The sequence below is a fragment of the Orbicella faveolata genome, unplaced genomic scaffold (assembly GCF_042242905.1).
Source record: "Orbicella faveolata isolate gen_17 unplaced genomic scaffold, um_ofav_v1 contig_47, whole genome shotgun sequence".
NCBI classification, from domain to species: domain Eukaryota; kingdom Metazoa; phylum Cnidaria; class Anthozoa; order Scleractinia; family Merulinidae; genus Orbicella; species Orbicella faveolata.
The window spans coordinates 9,314,841-9,332,085 of NW_028301577.1; the positions used below are offsets into that span (position 1 = coordinate 9,314,841).

The 17,245-nt window shown below is 40.6% G+C and overlaps 2 protein-coding genes across 2 annotated transcripts in view; one reads left to right on the forward strand and one right to left on the reverse strand.

The window, feature by feature from the left end:
* The window catches only part of LOC110052591 (uncharacterized), a 42,697-nt gene that overhangs the window by 324 nt on the left and 25,128 nt on the right, over positions 1 to 17,245 (reverse strand). Inside the window, exons 13-15 of the mRNA XM_089279251.1 lie at positions 16,720 to 16,836; positions 15,896 to 16,003; positions 15,497 to 15,724 (exon numbers count right to left, since the gene is read on the reverse strand). Coding sequence (XP_089135377.1) covers positions 15,504 to 15,724; positions 15,896 to 16,003; positions 16,720 to 16,836 — 446 coding nt within the window. The 3' untranslated portion in view covers positions 15,497 to 15,503. The remainder of the gene's footprint in view (positions 1 to 15,496; positions 15,725 to 15,895; positions 16,004 to 16,719; positions 16,837 to 17,245) is intronic.
* On the forward strand, positions 753 to 13,627 carry LOC110052646 (uncharacterized). The gene is made up of 16 exons (XM_089279252.1): positions 753 to 1,285; positions 1,953 to 2,070; positions 2,473 to 2,624; positions 3,101 to 3,219; positions 3,631 to 3,722; positions 4,660 to 4,770; positions 4,870 to 4,962; positions 5,504 to 5,545; positions 6,642 to 6,755; positions 6,928 to 7,011; positions 7,418 to 7,468; positions 8,312 to 8,434; positions 9,392 to 9,502; positions 11,922 to 12,038; positions 12,629 to 12,736; positions 13,092 to 13,627. Exons 1-16 carry the CDS (start codon positions 1,025 to 1,027, stop codon positions 13,412 to 13,414), a joined length of 2,019 nt encoding a protein of 672 aa, XP_089135378.1. The 5' UTR covers positions 753 to 1,024; the 3' UTR covers positions 13,415 to 13,627.

Sequence of the window (17,245 nt, forward strand, 5' to 3'; positions counted from 1 at the left end):
AAAACGCGTCAAATGTTTTACGTTCACGCTACGCCGCAGAAATTTGAAAACGCAACAATTACCGGCCATTTTAATTTGTGTTTGGAGAAAATTTGGACAGGGAAATCACAGGATTTTCGTGACATAATGGTTTTCGAAAAGCTCTGTTTTCAAAATGTTTTCCGTCCACACTAAAGCACAAAGCCGGCATTTTCAAATTCCTCCGGTCAGAAGAGCCTTTTTGAAAAGTCCCGTTTTCGTGACGGATTAGTGGCTGCGCCTCGTGAGTCCACAACATTTTGACCACTGTGCTGACGCATATCGTTGTCGATAAGAGTACAGACCACGCTAAACCACATTCGATTTGTTAATTCGATCAACATGTGCAGTTATAGCTCGTTTCGAAACGGTATTTTTTAATTCCGGTTCCCCTCGGACTTATATAAGTCCCTCCGTTTATAAGCCCATCTAAAAGCCCCTATGAAGTTGTAATAGCCTAGGGCTTCTAAGCGGCAGTTCACTTCATGAATGCACGCACCAAACAGGCCATCCATGACTGGTGTTTGACAATATGAAAACATTGTCAGTCGATGCTGTAAAACAGTTCGATTTGAGAATTAATTCTGTAAATCAATCCGTTATACCAGGGTGCATTTTAACGAGGCTCCATTTGAAATACAGGGCAGTTCTAAGCAATAAAAAGTAACACATTTGTACAGGTACCAAACCAAGAAACGTTTTATGCACCTGTACTTCCGACAAGTAACGAATCACAAAGGAAACATTGAGAGCAGAACAATATGTTACAAGGCTTTTGTATCGGTGGAAAAAGAAAATTCTGCTTGCAGGGAGTAACCAATCAAATAATTTATCGCTTTAAATTCTCCCTTGAAAGAAGTCAGGCACGGAGGTGTGAATCTCTAATTTAAAAACACTATTTGAGGCGTTGAGCCGACGGAGTTTACACCAAATGGCACGCTTTGAACTGACCTTGTGAGAAACAAGCATTGTTATAATATAAACACAAACAAAAAGAGGCAATCAGATGTTTTGCTTAAGCAAGAAACACGGACAGGATTTATTCATGTGTAATGCAATCTTAGCTGTTGTCGCAGCGCTTATACTGATGAGCGGGAATCACAACGTATCCGCCATGGGTCTGATAAAGCCTGCGGATCGGTTAAAGCCGACGGGCGAGGACTTCGCCATTTGTGAGCTTTCTGCGGAACAAAAGGAAAACTTCTTGGACGACCACAACAAATATCGCGGAATGGTTGATCCACCTGCTGCGGACATGGAGTATATGGTAAGTAGAGCATCTCAAGTTTGATTGTGTATTGCTAATTAAGTTGCCAATTTGACTGGCGTAGAATCTTGTCCAGCAAGCTAGGCTGGGAACACTACTTAGAGATGATGTGGGGTCTGTCCACAACTTTTTTTTTTTGGCCAGGATAAAGATTACACCATAAAATTGTCTGAAATGTTAGTTGTCTCTTCGTGCGCTCTTCGTCCGTCGACCAGACCCGGACAACTGCATTTTTTTTTCTCTTCTCTTTTCGTACCAGTCCACGAACTGACTGTGTATATCAAATAACGATGAACACAGCAGATTGAAGGTTGTTGCAGTCCACTGCAGCTACAAATGTCCGTCCTCGCGTGTGTTCATGCAAACTACGTCAAGAAAACACTTGGATTTAAATTACACGTGATTGGCTGATGACGAATCGAAACGCCTCCACATGCTCACAAACAAATAGAAACAGAGAAAATCTAAGAGCTAATGTAAGAGAACTTTGAAAATTAAACAAAACGGCTACCTGACATCTCGAGTTTTGCATAAAATTGGTGAATACCCTTTCAATGCTTTGTTACAATCACATATGCTCTGCTGTAAAGTTTTCAGACGATTCTAAGATCATTTCTTTAGAGTGTAGGGTACAATGTTTTCAATAATGTTATCTATTATGCTTCAGTTTTGGGACGAAGACATTGCCAACCTAGCTCAGATGTGGTCAAACCAATGTGTATGGGAACACGGGTTTGTTGAATTCGGTGACGAATACCCTCATGCTGTTAACTTCAAAAGAGTGGGTACGATAATTTACTTGATCCACACTTGTATAATGGAATATTTGTAATATCATGGGCGATAAGTTACTCCTTAATTTTGGGGCGAAATTTCAGCGTTACTTTATAATTTCACATGCTAAATTAAGATTACCATGGCAATGTTTGGCGCAAAATTTCTCGATACAATAATCAAGTCAAAAACCAACGATTGCGAGCGTAATTTGTCACCCACGATATTATAGGTAATCAAATGGTATACTAGTGAAATAATGGTCCGTCCCTAAGAGCATGTTGTAAATGACGTGTACTAGCCAATAAGGATGACCCGTATTCAGCCCTGTAAATTACTGAGCAAGTAAGACTCCCAAACAACCAATCTCATTTGATCATGGTTATATATTTCTCGGACTGTTTCCAAAACAGGTCAAAATCTAGCGCGACAGTGGGGAACACTTGACAACCCAGACGACCGCGTGAAGTCCTGGTACCAGGAGCGCCGGTACTACTCATACAGCAAGTTTACAAACCCGATGGGAGCCTCTTGTTCTAAAAAGCCATGCGGACATTACACACAGGTATTTCAAGTAACAAGGGGTTATAGATAAGAACTACGAGCTTCTCACGCATAATTGTGTTGCTTAACAATCCAAAACCGGGTCCACACTACGGAGGAGAAATTTGAAAACGTAGCTTTATTTCTCCGGTTAGGCCTACCGTCCAAACTAATCCGTCACAAAAAAGGAGCTTTTCGAAAACGCTCTTCAAACCGGAGGAATTTGAAAACGCTGGCTTTGTGTTTTAGTGTGAAAGGAAAACGTTTTGAAAACGGGGCTTTTCGAAAACGATTTGATTTGACATGTGATTTCCCTGTCCGATTTTCCTCAAACACAAATCCAAAATGACCGGTGATTGTTACGTTTTCAAATTTCTCCTGCGGAGCTTGGACGGCGCCTTAACGACTTAGCAAGCACCATAAATTTCTCTACTTAAACTTTATACGCTTTTAAAAGAGTTATGAAATCACACGACTTGTTCTGATCTGTTTGTGAAGCTTGTATGGGCTAAAACGAAATACATAGGATGCGGCGTCAAGTGGTGCGACATGGATTTTGACATACCTCACCCCTGGATTCCTGGAGAAACAGTTGTCACTTGCGACTATGGCCCAACGTAAGACATGTGCACATTACTTTCTGTGCAGTAAGAACAACTTTAAAGCAGATGTCAATTTAGTGGACCATTTTGACCGGTACGCTGTATCGTCAATATTTTAAGAAAAAAAACAAAAAAAACCATACGTCAATTTATCACGTCGACTTTTGTACAAAATATGGAACACCAGATTTGCCAATTTTCAAAAGCTTATTCATGAAATTCTTAAGATGGTCACCCTATTAGTCTAGCTTTTCAGTTATTTTGGGTGACCAGCCACTCAACGTACATGTTTGTTGTCAAGGTGCAAACATAAATTATTGTTGTTGTTGTGGCTCAATGTTCACCTAGTGCATGCTATGTTAGAATTATATTTCTATCTCGAGAAAGTACATGAAAGACATTTCTAACAGCTTGGTTTTCTTTAAGAGGTAACATAATTGGGGAATATCCTTACAAGAGAGGAACTCCATGCTCTAAATGCGCCTCTGGTAAAGGATTTTGCTACAAGAATCTATGTAGTGAGTATGAATTCAGTGGTTCGTGTGACGACGATTTCCAGGGCTATCGAGGCTGACCTTTTCAGATCAGGAATCCACTAAGTTCTTGCCTCTTCCAAATTACACCCACGGCTTTTTGTTTCACGTCCCCTCCCTCGCCTTTCGGTGCAGCGTGACTCTCCATGGCACTGCAGCATTCAAAATCGATTTGTCTGGAAATGGTACCCGGCCTTCGTAGGAGGCAGCGTGCCCGAGTGGTCAGCGCGTCGGACTCGCAATCCAGCGGTCCCCGGTTCGAGTTCCGTTTTGACCACTACCTGGATTTATTTCATGGAAGCTCCGAGTTCAAATCCTCGGGAACACTTGTCAATAGCCAACTGGTTTGCCTGCGGCCAGTTGGGATTCAAGTTGATTTATTTGTTTCAGTTGTTTGCTCGGCCTCACTAGCCTTTATGCCATAAACACTGCCTAGAGTAAATAAAGGTTGCTTAAAAATTAATTTTTTTTATTCGTCAATAAAGAGTCCACATAAGAATTCCTTTAGTGTAAAAAGTGAATTGAACTATACGCACTCCCAAACTGGATTCAAGTACCTATTATAGGTCTTAAAAGTTTCAGGAGATCACTCAGGTCACTTAAACATAAGAGCTCATCACGGGAGGTCTTACACTGGGACAAAAAATATCGCCTCCTTTCTACTGCGTTACATGGAGGAAACTTAGCACATCATCGCAGAACAGTGGAATAAGGGCGTGTACTCAGCGTATAATACTTCTATTGTTTATCCAAATTACTTTACAAAAAATTCAGTAACTCAGCTCAAGTAAGAATATATTACACAGTTTGCAAAATGCAAGAAGACAGTTACGACAGTGTGCTCCAAATCTAGAGGATACCAAATTACACAGTGAGCAAATTTTCCAGCGTTTTCCGATGTAATGTAATTTTGTTCTTGAAGGGGACTGTGACAACTTTGACAGCGAATGTGGTAAAAGTCTCACCAAGGAATTGTGCTCTACAAAGCGTGAATTAATGGCCAAGAAATGTCCAAAGATGTGCAACTTGTGCGGTAAGTTCAGTCAACCTTGGCTGACTTTGCTGATGGAAATAAAGTATGTACCGTTGAAATCGCAAGTTTTGTCAAATATGTTTTTCTTCATCCTTATAGAGTGTCCTTTGAAATGCCAAAATGGTGGAACAGTAAACCTCCAGAATTGTGTTTGCTCGTGTCCTTCAGGTTGGAAGGGTCTAGATTGTTCAGGTAACTAACTTGAGGTAGTAAAATTATGAAGAAATGTTAAAGTATGGACTGCTCAGAAAAACTTCATAATATACCGTAAACTTCCAAAAGTAACGACCCAGGGGCCCGTTTCTCGAAAGCCCCGGAAACTTTTCGGGCCCGTAAAGCCATAGCAAAATCTCGAACCTTACGATTACAGAGCTGTTTTATTCACATATTCCCAATATGAAGAAAAGTTCCCTTCATACAAGAAGTTTCAGGCGTATACACTTCTCCGTGTTGAGATAGAGATGGACTAAAAATGGCTTTACGGGCCCGATAAGTTTCCGGCGCTTTCGAGAAACGGGTCCCTGGTTACTTTTGGAATTAGCAGCCTTTAGGGCTCACTACTTTCGGGGCTCGCTGCTTTCAGGGCTCGCTGCTTTCGGGGCTCGCTACTTTCGGGGCTCGCTACTTACGGGCCTCGCTTCTTTCGTGGGGTCGTTACATTCGAAGTTTACGGTGATGAATAAACAATGAGAGCAATGTCAATTTACTTTGTTCAATATTTTCTTCCGTTTAGAGAAGGAATGTCCTCCTGGCTACTACGGAGAAAATTGTGAAAGTAAACTTAATCAATTCCTTAATCAATTCCTGTCGGGGACTCAGAATTTTTCTTTGTCCCACGCTCGTGTCATGTTGATTAATTCACCTTCACATTTCATTACCGAGCTTAAAATTCACCATCTTTATTAACTTATTACTACTCACGATGAATTCGATAGCGTTGATCCTAGCAGTATGCAGGACACCTATCATATATGAACTCAGTTAAATGACCTTGCTCTCCATGAGTTCTCGTAGCTCAGTGGATAGAGCGCCCGCCCGGTGTTCAGGAGGTCATGGGTTCGATTCCTGTCGGGGACTCAGAATTTTTCTTTGTCCCACGCTCGTGTCATGTTGATTAATTCACCTTCACATAAACTTAATCAAATTGCCGGAGTTAATTTTATGATGATGAAACCTTTTCTTATAATCTTCCAACTCGTGAGGGTGTAAGTTAATGAAATCATTTTAAATTAACTTGATCATAAATAACATTATATGATAATTATTACTACTTTTACCACTACCTCCACGATTATAATAATTATTATTATTTTGTTAATATTTATCGGGGTTGAATATCAATTGAGACATCGTCCTGTTTTCTACTCCAGTTGCTGATGCTATTTTCTTTTCTTTCTTTCCATTGTACATGCAACAAATTCAATAAAGTGTAAAGTGTAAAGTAATCTGTGGCCAAGTATTTCAATAATAAACTGTGCAAAGATATCATTAGGTTTTGCAACGTCTTGAAAAATGAAAGTTATCAGAGATCTCTCACTGATTCCAGTCCTTAAGCTTATGATTTGGTTGCTGTAAAATATGAAGAAGTAAACGGAGAATTATCAAGACAAAATTAATCCAGCTAGGTTTTAATGTGTTATTCAGGATTGCACTAGAAATTTGTTTTTAAGCTCAAACCCAAAATATCACGTCTTTTAACTTCGAGAAAAATGCCTGCGTGTCCAAAAATTGGCTCTGATAAAGGTTAGGGAATACTCTTCGTGGTGGTTTGTCTTGTGAGATATATCTTGAAGTTTAAGGTTTACAGAAATGTTCCCCTTTGTGCCATTCATAATATACTTCATATAATACTCCTTCAAATTGGTTTTTAGTGCGTTGTTTTGACGCTGCCGGGAAAGACACTTGCGTGTGGCGAATGAATCATGGGCACGACTGCCAGGCGTTTTACATGAAGATTGACTGTGCTGCGACTTGTGGATACTGCGGTACTGATTAATAAGCTTGAGAAATAAATTAATAATACAGTTAGGTCAATGTTTCACAAGGAGGAAATACTGCTGCGTAAACAGTTTCATGTAGCATGTTCCATCGCATTTACACTGAAGTCAATTTTCAACTATCTTGTCAATGTTTTGATGCTGTTTCATGTACCTTTAGATGACGGCAGTAAAACTTCCACCACTACACCAGCTCCTGCAACAAATGTCCCAACACCACCACCCACAGCAACAGCGACTACAAGTAAGTGATTTTTGCTTGCCAACCAGTGGAATAAATGGCAGAGGGCATTTTGTCCAAACTTCAGTGACTTTGCTTACCATAAGTTCAGAGAATCTATTAAGACCCTTGAAGAGAACTTTGAACACGGCGCCACCCTAGCCTCCAACTTTTGGCTTTAAACGCTCAAGATGCAGAGAACACTGCAAGTTGAAGTAATTGAGCTCCATTGTAAATCTTTCCTCCTTTTACACATGCGCAATGAAGCACCAGTCAAAGAAGCTCTATGACCAGCGTTGATGGTAAAATTACGAATATCAACTTCTACCATGTGTGTTCTCAACAAATCAAATCATCATGGGTCAGTTTTGAGCCATTAAAAAGATGAAAAATATTTTCTTGTGATGTTAATATATCTGATTTGTTCTAGGTTCTTCATTGACAACTTCAAACCCAAATGTCCTTACGCCCACACCACAAGGTATGCTTTCTTTCTCGAGTAATGAATGCAATGGTTTTCACTTCCGAAAAAAGATTGAGGAAGTCCTTACGTTACCTTTGAACCATCATGTCTTTCGACAGATAGTAGTGTGGGAAAAAAAGAGACTTGTCTGAGCGGCAGCGGCATAGTTCTGTGGTTTCCCTCGTCTACGCGTGCCTTGTTGTCATCATATAATCCAGCGCTTGTTCGTGGCCTCTCCATGTCTTGTTGAGTCTTGTGACATTAAACCTGGAGTTCGTTAAACCCAGAGTTTGTCCTGCTGCTGATGACGTAGCTCTGCAGAAATCCTGTAGTGACTCTGATTGGTTGATCTCCGCGCGCTTGTAACAACCAATTAGACGCATTGCACGCTCTTCAGACCTATGAAACCTTGAGGCGTTTCCAGGTTTCCTGAGGTCAAACAAGCGCATTACAAAAAAGATGATTTCCTTGTCTAGCAGAAACATAATTATTTAATGATCTTTCATTATTAGTTTTCGTCAAACAACTCGCTTGTGTTGCTCGTCCCTAGCTTTTCCATAATCCTCAGAACGTAAAACTGGTCTTTGATTCACAAAGTAACGTGAAAAGCTCTACCGCATCAAGTTCGAAACGAGATGACAAGTAGGCGGACTGGAGCCTGAGTCCGTATACAATCCAGGGTGGGCTCCTTACAATTTTACTATAATCTATTTATATGTTTGTTAAGCCTTGCTGAATTTAGAAACCCGAGGAAAGATGTCTTTAAGCGTTTGCTTCTTACTGACAATGAATTTACTTGTAATAAAAATATCGTTACTATGAAGGTTTGCGAGATAATCTGACATTGGTTCTTGCCTTCAGAGTGCAAGACCAACCAACATTCTCGCTGTGACGTGTGGGCGGCTATTGGCGAGTGTGAAAAGAACCCCCTGTGGATGATACCGAACTGCTGTGTCAGCTGTAAACATCATCAGATGCCTAAAGGTATAATTAATAATTAACTGCTATAAATAATTAACTGTTGTTAATTATTATTTGTAATACCGTTAGTTTATTAGTGGTCTCTAGTCATTGTTGTCAATTTTAGTTTCTTCAGTTCTCTTGTTGCCTTTAGTTGTACATAGTTGTATATAATTCCTGTAAACAGAACCCGCCTAGATTAGCTCAGCTACCCGCACGCATGTTATAATTGTACTTTTAATCTCAAAACATAATAAAATGTATATATGTATGGCATTTTGATCGAGTGCCCAAAGTCGACTGCAATCAATCAGAAGCTCGAAATTGCTTTACTGGCAAAGTTAGCCTACGACACAACTGACAGCTAGGGGAAAACACAAAAAACAAAACAGTCTTTTCTGGATCCTTACATGTATCATTTTGGCAAAAAAGACCAACGCTTGACTGTGAAATGAAAAGACTAGGAGTATCGCTTCTCCACCTGAATGGGAACTCATTGCAGGCTAGTCCCAACAAACTTTGAACAAGCCTACCCACCACCTCAACCCCCGACAAGTTTCAAACAGGCTACCCCCTACAAACTTTGAACAGGCTACCACCCCCCAAGAAACTTCGTACAAGCTACTCCCCAACAAACGTCCGATAGACTACCCTCTCCCCCCCCCCCCCCTCTAACGAACTTCAAACAATTTGTTGGCACTAATTTACCTATTCCCTGACTGATCAGGTCGAAGAGAGGCACGGTGAGAGTAAATAGAGTTTTTTTGAGCTTTTGAATCCGGAAACTGGAACAGGGTTAGCTTGCAGTAATCACCAGGCAACCGCGGCTCCACAGGATGTTGTTTTTGAACAAATCGTTGTTTAATTGATTGCAGCTATATCCGGAATTCCAGGAATAAAAGCAATAACAAATAACAAATTAGTTGGTCGAACTAGTGTACAAAGATTAAAACTATAAAAAACTGTTTTATACACTTCCAGATTGCAAGGATGCATCTCCAAACTGCCCTGTGTGGGCTTATCAAGAACAATGTGAAATAAACCCCTTGTGGATGTTAAAAAACTGTAGACAAAGCTGTAACCAGTGCGGAGGTGAGACTATTAAACCAGACTAAACTAGAGGCCCAGTTAGACATCTGCTCATCACTGTTGTGTCATATTAAAGGGGGTAGAAGGCATGTCTTCTGCAGACCTATTAGGGCCTGATTACATGGCGAATTTCAGCCCGGCTAGGGGGGGGGCTGAAATTTTGTTGCGATTACATAACGGATTTCAGCCCGGGCTGAAATATTAGCCTCGGCGGCAAATATGAAATTGTGAGCGAAAAGTCTCCAGAGAATCAGAATGGCGCCGAGAACACGAATCGTGAAAATAGGCGCATTGCTTCTCGCGTAGTTTGAGCTTTTGTTGGCGCTCACTTTTTAACTTTTTAGGATAGTAACACCCTACAATGATGATGGAACTGAAACGAAACCTGTCTCTCAGCCAGAAAGACGTACTTGCATAGAAAGAAAATATGTCCTCAAGCTTGCCGAGTTCATGGCTTCCCTGACAGCCTCGTGCTGTTTAACCTTGTCTCGATGTTCTTATAGTCCATCTAAGCTTTGAAATTAGAGAGATTCTCTATTTTATCGCCTTTATTCCACTGAGATCGCTTCTACTTTGTAGCGGCAGCCATCTTATTTCCTGCTTTTCAGCCCGGGCTGAAATTCCGTTTCGATTACATGGGATTTTTTCAGATTTTTCAGCCCATTTGCCCGGGCTGAAAATCCTAGCCCGGTTTGAAAAACCGGGCTAGGATATTTCAGCCCGCGCTGAATTGTGGCCAGGGCTAAATCCTTCGTCATGTAATCACCAATTTGATTTCATAAGAATTTGTTTTAGAAGCCGGGCTAACCAGGCTGAAATATCAGCCCGGCTTCTGAAACAAATTCTCATGAAATCAAATTGGCGATTACATGACGAAGGATTCAGCCCTGGCCGTAATTCAGCGCGGGCTGAAATATCCTAGCCCGGTTTGAAAAACCGGGCTAGGATTTTCAGCCCGGGCAAACGGGCTGAAAAGTCTGAAAAAAATCCCATGTAATCGAAACGGAATTTCAGCCCGGGCTGAAAAGCAGGAAATAAGATGGCTGCCGCTACGAAGTAGAAGCGATCTCAGTGGAATAAAGGCGGTAAAATAGAGAATCTCTCTAATTTCAAAGCTTAGATGGACTATAAGAACATCGAGACAAGGTTAAACAGCACGAGGCTGTCAGGGAAGCCATGAACTCGGCAAGCTTGAGGACATATTTTCTTTCTATGCAAGTACGTCTTTCTGGCTGAGAGACAGGTTTCGTTTCAGTTCCATCATCATTGTAGGGTGTTACTATCCTAAAAAGTTAAAAAGTGAGCGCCAACAAGAGGTCAAGCTACGCGAGAAGCAATGCGCTTATTTTCACGATTCGTGTTCTCGGCGCCATTCTGATTCTCTGGAGACTTTTCGCTCACAATTTCATATTTGCCGCCGAGGCTAATATTTCAGCCCGGGCTGAAATTCGTTATGTAATCGCAACAAAATTTCAGCCCCCCTAGCCGGGCTGAAATTTCAGCCCGGGCTGGAATTCGCCATGTAATCAGGCCCTTAGACTTCAACTTGATATTGAAATAAACTCGAAAGCTGATCAATAATCGAAAAAGATAGCGCTACGCTTGCAATACATCTTTACTCTCAACAAAACCACGCGCTTGTCTGGAAAGACCGGACGCAGGAGACGCGTGCAGATGTTGCAAAAATTCCCGGCGTTTGATCTTCCAACCGGACACAGAGGGTTATCTCAGGACTTGGCCTACTACACAGACGTCCTTATGGCTAGTAACGCAATCTCGTAACGCAATCTCTCTTCGCCGTTGGGGAAGAAAGATTGCATGACAAGCCTAAGTGGGTCTACGATGGAGGCACTAGCTCGAGTCCCTAAATTTTCTTGCCACATTTACTGTAAAATAAACCTGCATTCAGCGGACACCTCTATTAACGGACACGGACACCAATATTAAGCCATTTTGTTGCACAAAACCTGCAATAAACGGACACTTCAAGAGCTTTTTACTTCTAAAAGCTCAGCTCAGACGCCTTTAACATTGTTTAGTGATGTCGTTTAGAAGCTAAGTAGATTATTCCAGATTGATGCATTGACTCTCTGGACATTGCGCTACGAGCGGGTTTTGATCTTACACTGTGTTACACTGTGTTACACTGTGTTACAAAAGGGTTAATAAGTTTAGAGCGGACACCCTGTATTAAGCAGACACTAGTGAGGGTCCCAAAGGTGTCCGTTTAATACAGGTTTCACTGTATTTCCAAAAAAGGTTACAGACCTTCTGCCCATACTGTCTATTCCAACCAATGTTTGGAATTTTTCCTTACTTTTTCGCCTCCTAAGCATCTTTCAGTTTCTGGCGACAACATCAGGTTACAGTTCCAATTCCTACACATTCCAGTTAATGATTCATTTACTGCTGTTTTTTAAAGCTTGTAACGACACAGATGCCAAGTGTCCTTCGTGGGCGCTATTGAAGCTGTGCAAGTCGAGAAACAACATGACTTGGATGAACAAAAACTGTAAGAAAAGCTGTGGCTTGTGCAAAGGTGAGAGCTGTTATGTGCAGTACACACATCACGTCACTTTTGTGGTGCTTTAGCTAGTTAGGCTGTATGTATTAAACACTGTTGGTCGTAGTCTGTGGAATGCCATTTTCGGCACGGGATTTGTGATTCGTGAAGGGGCCTATTTCACGTGAGTGGCACACGGTCTGCGTTCAAGACATTTGTTCTCTGTAATCACGGGATTCGTGAAGGGGTTTATTGCACGTGATTAGCACGTGATCCATGTTGAAAACCTTTGTTCTCTAAAAACACGGGACTCGTTAAGGAGCCTATTACACGTGAGTGGCACGTGATCCGTGTTCAAGACCTTTGATTTCTGTAAGCACGAGATTCCTGAAGGGGCCTATTACACGTGAGTGGCACGTGATGCGTGTTCAAGACCTTTGATTTCTGTAAGCACGAGATTCCTGAAGGCATGGGCCTATTACACGTGAGTGGCACGTGATCCGTGTTCAAGACCTTTGTTCTCTGTAAGTTTCTTAACCGAGGTTTTAGACCGATATCATAAATCTTGAAACTGAGAGTTTTGAAGTTCTAGTTTCAAGCGATTTCACCTCTTGATATCTTCACAGTTTATGACAAACATGCAGAATGCCCCGCCTGGGCTGCGATGGACGAATGTAAAACATCTAACTGGACTTGGATGATGGATAACTGTCCACGAAGTTGTGATGTTCCTTGTAAGTAAAAACTGTAAAACAATGGGTAACGGAGTCTACAAGGGTTTGTACAGCTGTTTCAACACTAAAAGAAATAGAAGGCGGAGTTGACGACTATAAAGAAGAATAACTAAGTATGAAAAATTAAGACTGACAGGATTCAAGGATTATATTATGTCTTCCTGCATCTTCAGGAAAACTCCAAAATATTTAACAGTATTCTGACGATCTAATCTTCTGTTCTGACCCTACATTTACCTGAATGTTGGTGAGTAAAAGCTCATTACCCTAGATTATTCTGCCCCCAGTTGACTTACGTAAATAAACAGAATAACATTCTAATCGTTTTACTTACGGGTCTTAACGTCTTTTATAGCTTCAGAGGCCTCCTTTTGCGGCAACAAAACAAACGGTAATTACCATGCCCCCAGTACATGTCAAGGATACATTGCGTGTTCAAATGGTGTCACAAGTCATGTGGCCTGTCCCGCAGGACAGAAGTTTGACACAGTTAAGAAAATTTGCCAGTCAGCGAATCGAGCAATTTGCACAGCGGCTTGTCCAAGAAGTCAAATTCGACTAAGAGGTAATCTCAACACAGAATTGTGCAAAAAGAATGGAGGGAGAAGAAGTCGCTTTTGTTTGAATGTCTCGGCACTCAAGACCAAACAACCGCAACAACAACAACAACAACACTAAAAAGATTTTGCGCAATCCATTCAGGCTAATTGCATGTTATGTGCGATAGTTGTTTTTGTTATTTTAGAATGTTTTGTTATTTTCACTAATAAAGTTTCCAAACCAAGGTCAACATGACGTTGCCCGGTAGCTTTTATTTCAAAATGTTTCTTATTTTACAATAGTTACAGGCTCTACAGGAACGTAACTTGCCTACAGTTCAACAGCTTATTTCTCGTGTTCGGGAGCAAAGAATTTTTTGGCTCTCGCCCCATTTTCCGGGCAGGCAAAACACCGAAAATCCCGTTCCTCGGTCTTTCTTTGCTTCCAAACCCCACGGAAACGCTTGCTACGCTGGCTACTTCACGCTTTAAGTTGATGTTAGCATATGATATTAATCACCAGAACGGAGTCAGTTTTATTAATTTTATCATCTGTGCTAACTTCTTTGTCAGAATAGTTTAGTTCCATTGGAAGGCGCACTTTAAGGTTTAGTTTCGCTCGCGGTCTAAGCAAATGCAAAGCATAAGCAGTGAACATGCTGATTTGTCTTTTGCTGTTCCCGCTTGGAATCACCGCGACGTATGAGTAAAAGCCACAAAACAACAATTGAAGACTGTTCGTTATACTTATGTTCTTGTTTATCCTTGTGATAATGATTTCTAGTTGGGACAACAAAAGAGGAATCAGTGTATCACTTTATGCTGTTCTTATGTTTAGGCCTTTGCTTAAGTCGTTGTTGTCGTCACTGCTCTTTATATTATGCCTAGGCGACTTATTCCATTAATGAAAACTAAGCCTAAAAGGTGTTTGACACCTTTCTCTTTTCATATCATGTAATTTAAATTTAAAGTTTGCTCAAGAAAACTGGGACTTCTGCTAAACTATTTTAACCTCTTTGAGTTATTTTGAGGCCTTTGTTCCCAAGGCAACCTCTTTTTTATAGTGTATTCCATGTTCAGATGGAACACAAGTTATGTGTTTAGCGTAAAGTTTTAGCTTATACCCTGTTGATATTTAAGGTTAAAGTTGATTAATGTTAAACTCTTTTGTGTTGATATCTGAGGTTTATTGAATTTAAATTCCCTTAATGAAGCCAGACGTTGGAGATTATTTTTCTGCTCTGGACGTCCCCGACCTAACTTTAGCATGTAGCCCGTCGTATCAACATATGAAACCATATGAAACAATGTTTTTACGTATACAAAAACCCTACGACGCTTATCACTTTTAAGTTATATTTCTTTTACTCAAGCACACATCATTACAAAGACGAGGTTGTAAGAGCAATGCTCATTGAGCTTTAGTTCTTTGACCTCTTAAGCTCTTCACGCAAAGCGACATTATCCAAGACTCACAGATGCGCAAATCCGGCAGAGTGACTTTCTCTGTGGTTATTTTATTCTCTACGAGTGGAACGAGAAGAAGTTGGTTATTTTAAATTTTTATAAGCCGCGCGTTAAAATGAAAACGGAAAAAAGTAGTGGATAGAAAACGAAAACCGAACGCAACTTGAAGTTATTTGCAGATGACATATAAAAGAAATTTTCAAATGTGGATCTATTTTCCATTTACTTTTAAAACCTTTTACTGTTAACTTTTTAACGTTGACCGGATTTCGGCTTTTGGAGTTAAGGTGAGAGAATACAACGTCTTGGGCAACGGGAGAAAACGAGAACAATTTTTAGGGTCAGACCCACCCTCGACGCACTGTCACCTGTCTTAAGTTGTCTGCGTAATCGTGAGAATATCTGTATATGCTGTGAACAGAAGATTTTTTATTTCTGCGTTGGATTGATTCAAGGATTCGAGGAAAAGAAAACAGAACCAGACGGACTTTTTACCGCTCGCCGTAAACGCCATTCTTAAACTCTCTAATGTGAACTAAGGAATGAAATGCGTGTACGATGTAAACTTGTTACACTTCAAAGATCGTGACTGTCAAGAGCTATAGCTTGCCAAAAAGTAAAAGAAACAAAGGAAAAAAGGACATATTTCAATGAGTCAATCGCAAGCGGTGCATGGGAGAAACTCAACTTTACATCCTTGAGAGTCTTCAAAAACCACTGTTTAGCTGATTAATTAGTTAAAAACAAAACGTACCTCTAAGTCACCGTGCCACATGGTTTCTTTTTAGTGTTAAGTCTTTTTCATGCGAACACTTGACGTTATGTGCTAAGTCACAGATTCTCTTGATTGGATGAAACAGCGTTCCGTCAGGGCACATTTCGTGTCGAGTAACTCCCCCGGAACAGGATACAAAACCTGTGCATATCCGGGGGATGGGGTACTTGCCATCCTTCATCTTGCCGCAGAACTGCACTTCAGAAACTGTGGTAAAAGTGATTGAACGATTAGCTGTACTACGGAAAAATGGAAGAGTAAACAATAAATTATATTTTCAAAGAGGTCATTTTCACGTGACCAGGGATACAGCTTTTTATAATGTCACGTAATGACCTCCTTCCCCCGATCAAATATGCAAGTGCACGAGGTACTCACGCGGTATGCGGCAGCTCAGTGGACAGTTGTCTCTCATCCATGCCCAATTAGATTTCCTGCACTCGTCCTTGGTTTCCCAAGCCGGACAAAAGTCGTGTTTGTCATACACTGCCGCGTTTAAAACAGAAAGAAATGAAACTTTAATAGTAATAGATTCATTGCAGTCCATATTTCACCCCAAAGATTTACAACGGAGAAGCGAAAAGAAACTGAACCATTCGGCCGCTCATTTTTTCGCTTCTTCCTCGATGCCCTACAAGGGAATATTGGGATTGCTCATAGTCCCGGCGTGATCAATCGATAAAATCGATAATCGATAACAATCGATGGCCAATTTTTTTCATTGGCCATCGCTTTTCATAGATTGTCCGAACCATTTGCATATTTTTGAGGAGTTCAAAAAGAAAAGAAATATAATTATGTAACAGTTATTAAAATTGTAGGGTACGTATCTAGACCCAAGCGACAACACAATCAGTGCGACAGACGTACAAGACGTTTTCGCGAATGGTAAAGCCACTAGGATAGAACAAGGGAGAAAGACAGTTGCTTTACCATTCGTTTCTCTAAGTAAACTCAAGTATAATAAGCTTGACAGCAAACTATAGTCAATAACAATCGAAAAGCCAAACACCAAGGAGAAACACCAAGCGTCAACTTTAATTTCACGCCCAAGTACCGTGAACACAAGCGGTGTCGATAAGCCGTTTATCGCACGCCTATTTCAAGCAAGTGTCCATCAAAAATTGGCGCAGTCTTCTCAACAGCTCTTTATCTCTTATAACAGATAGATAAATCGATCTGTAGATTTGAACACGTCCTACCTTGACACAAGCCACAGCTCCGTGGACAGTTTGTTAAAATCCAGTACCGTCTGTCGCCTTCAAGGCACTGTCTTGCTAACGCTAAATCAGCGCATTTAGGGCCATCATCCTTGCAAACTGCGCAGTGGAACAAGTAGAGCAAACTGATTAAAACGATCGTGGATGTGTGTCTCTCGCGGTAACTAATCACCATAATGAATTTGTACGACATTTAAAGGAGCTATGTCACGGTTTGCGCATCTTACAAATTCTAAGCCTAAAGTTTTCAAGTTCGTCATTTGTAATCCGTGTTAATCTTTTATTATTATTATTATTATTATTATTATTATTATTATTATTATTATTATTATTATTATTATTATTATTATTATGTCTTTGGTGTTTTAACTCAAAATACTGAGCTCTGACTGAGCTCCTTTAACAAACCTCTCCCAATAGTTACTCCAAGAAATATATGGAGACCTTTGGGCAGAATTAACATGAGGACTTTCTTTGAAACGCTAAATCTTTTTTCCTTCAGTTCAAA

Coding starts and splice junctions, on each gene's coding strand:
- LOC110052646 (XM_089279252.1), top strand. CDS start 1,025: ATGTTTTGCTTAAGCAAGAAACACGGACAGGATTTATTCATGTGTAAT. Junction 9,503..11,921: donor AAGCTGTAACCAGTGCGGAG/GTGAGACTATTA, acceptor TGTTTTTTAAAG/CTTGTAACGACACAGATGCC. Junction 12,737..13,091: donor ACGAAGTTGTGATGTTCCTT/GTAAGTAAAAAC, acceptor CGTCTTTTATAG/CTTCAGAGGCCTCCTTTTGC.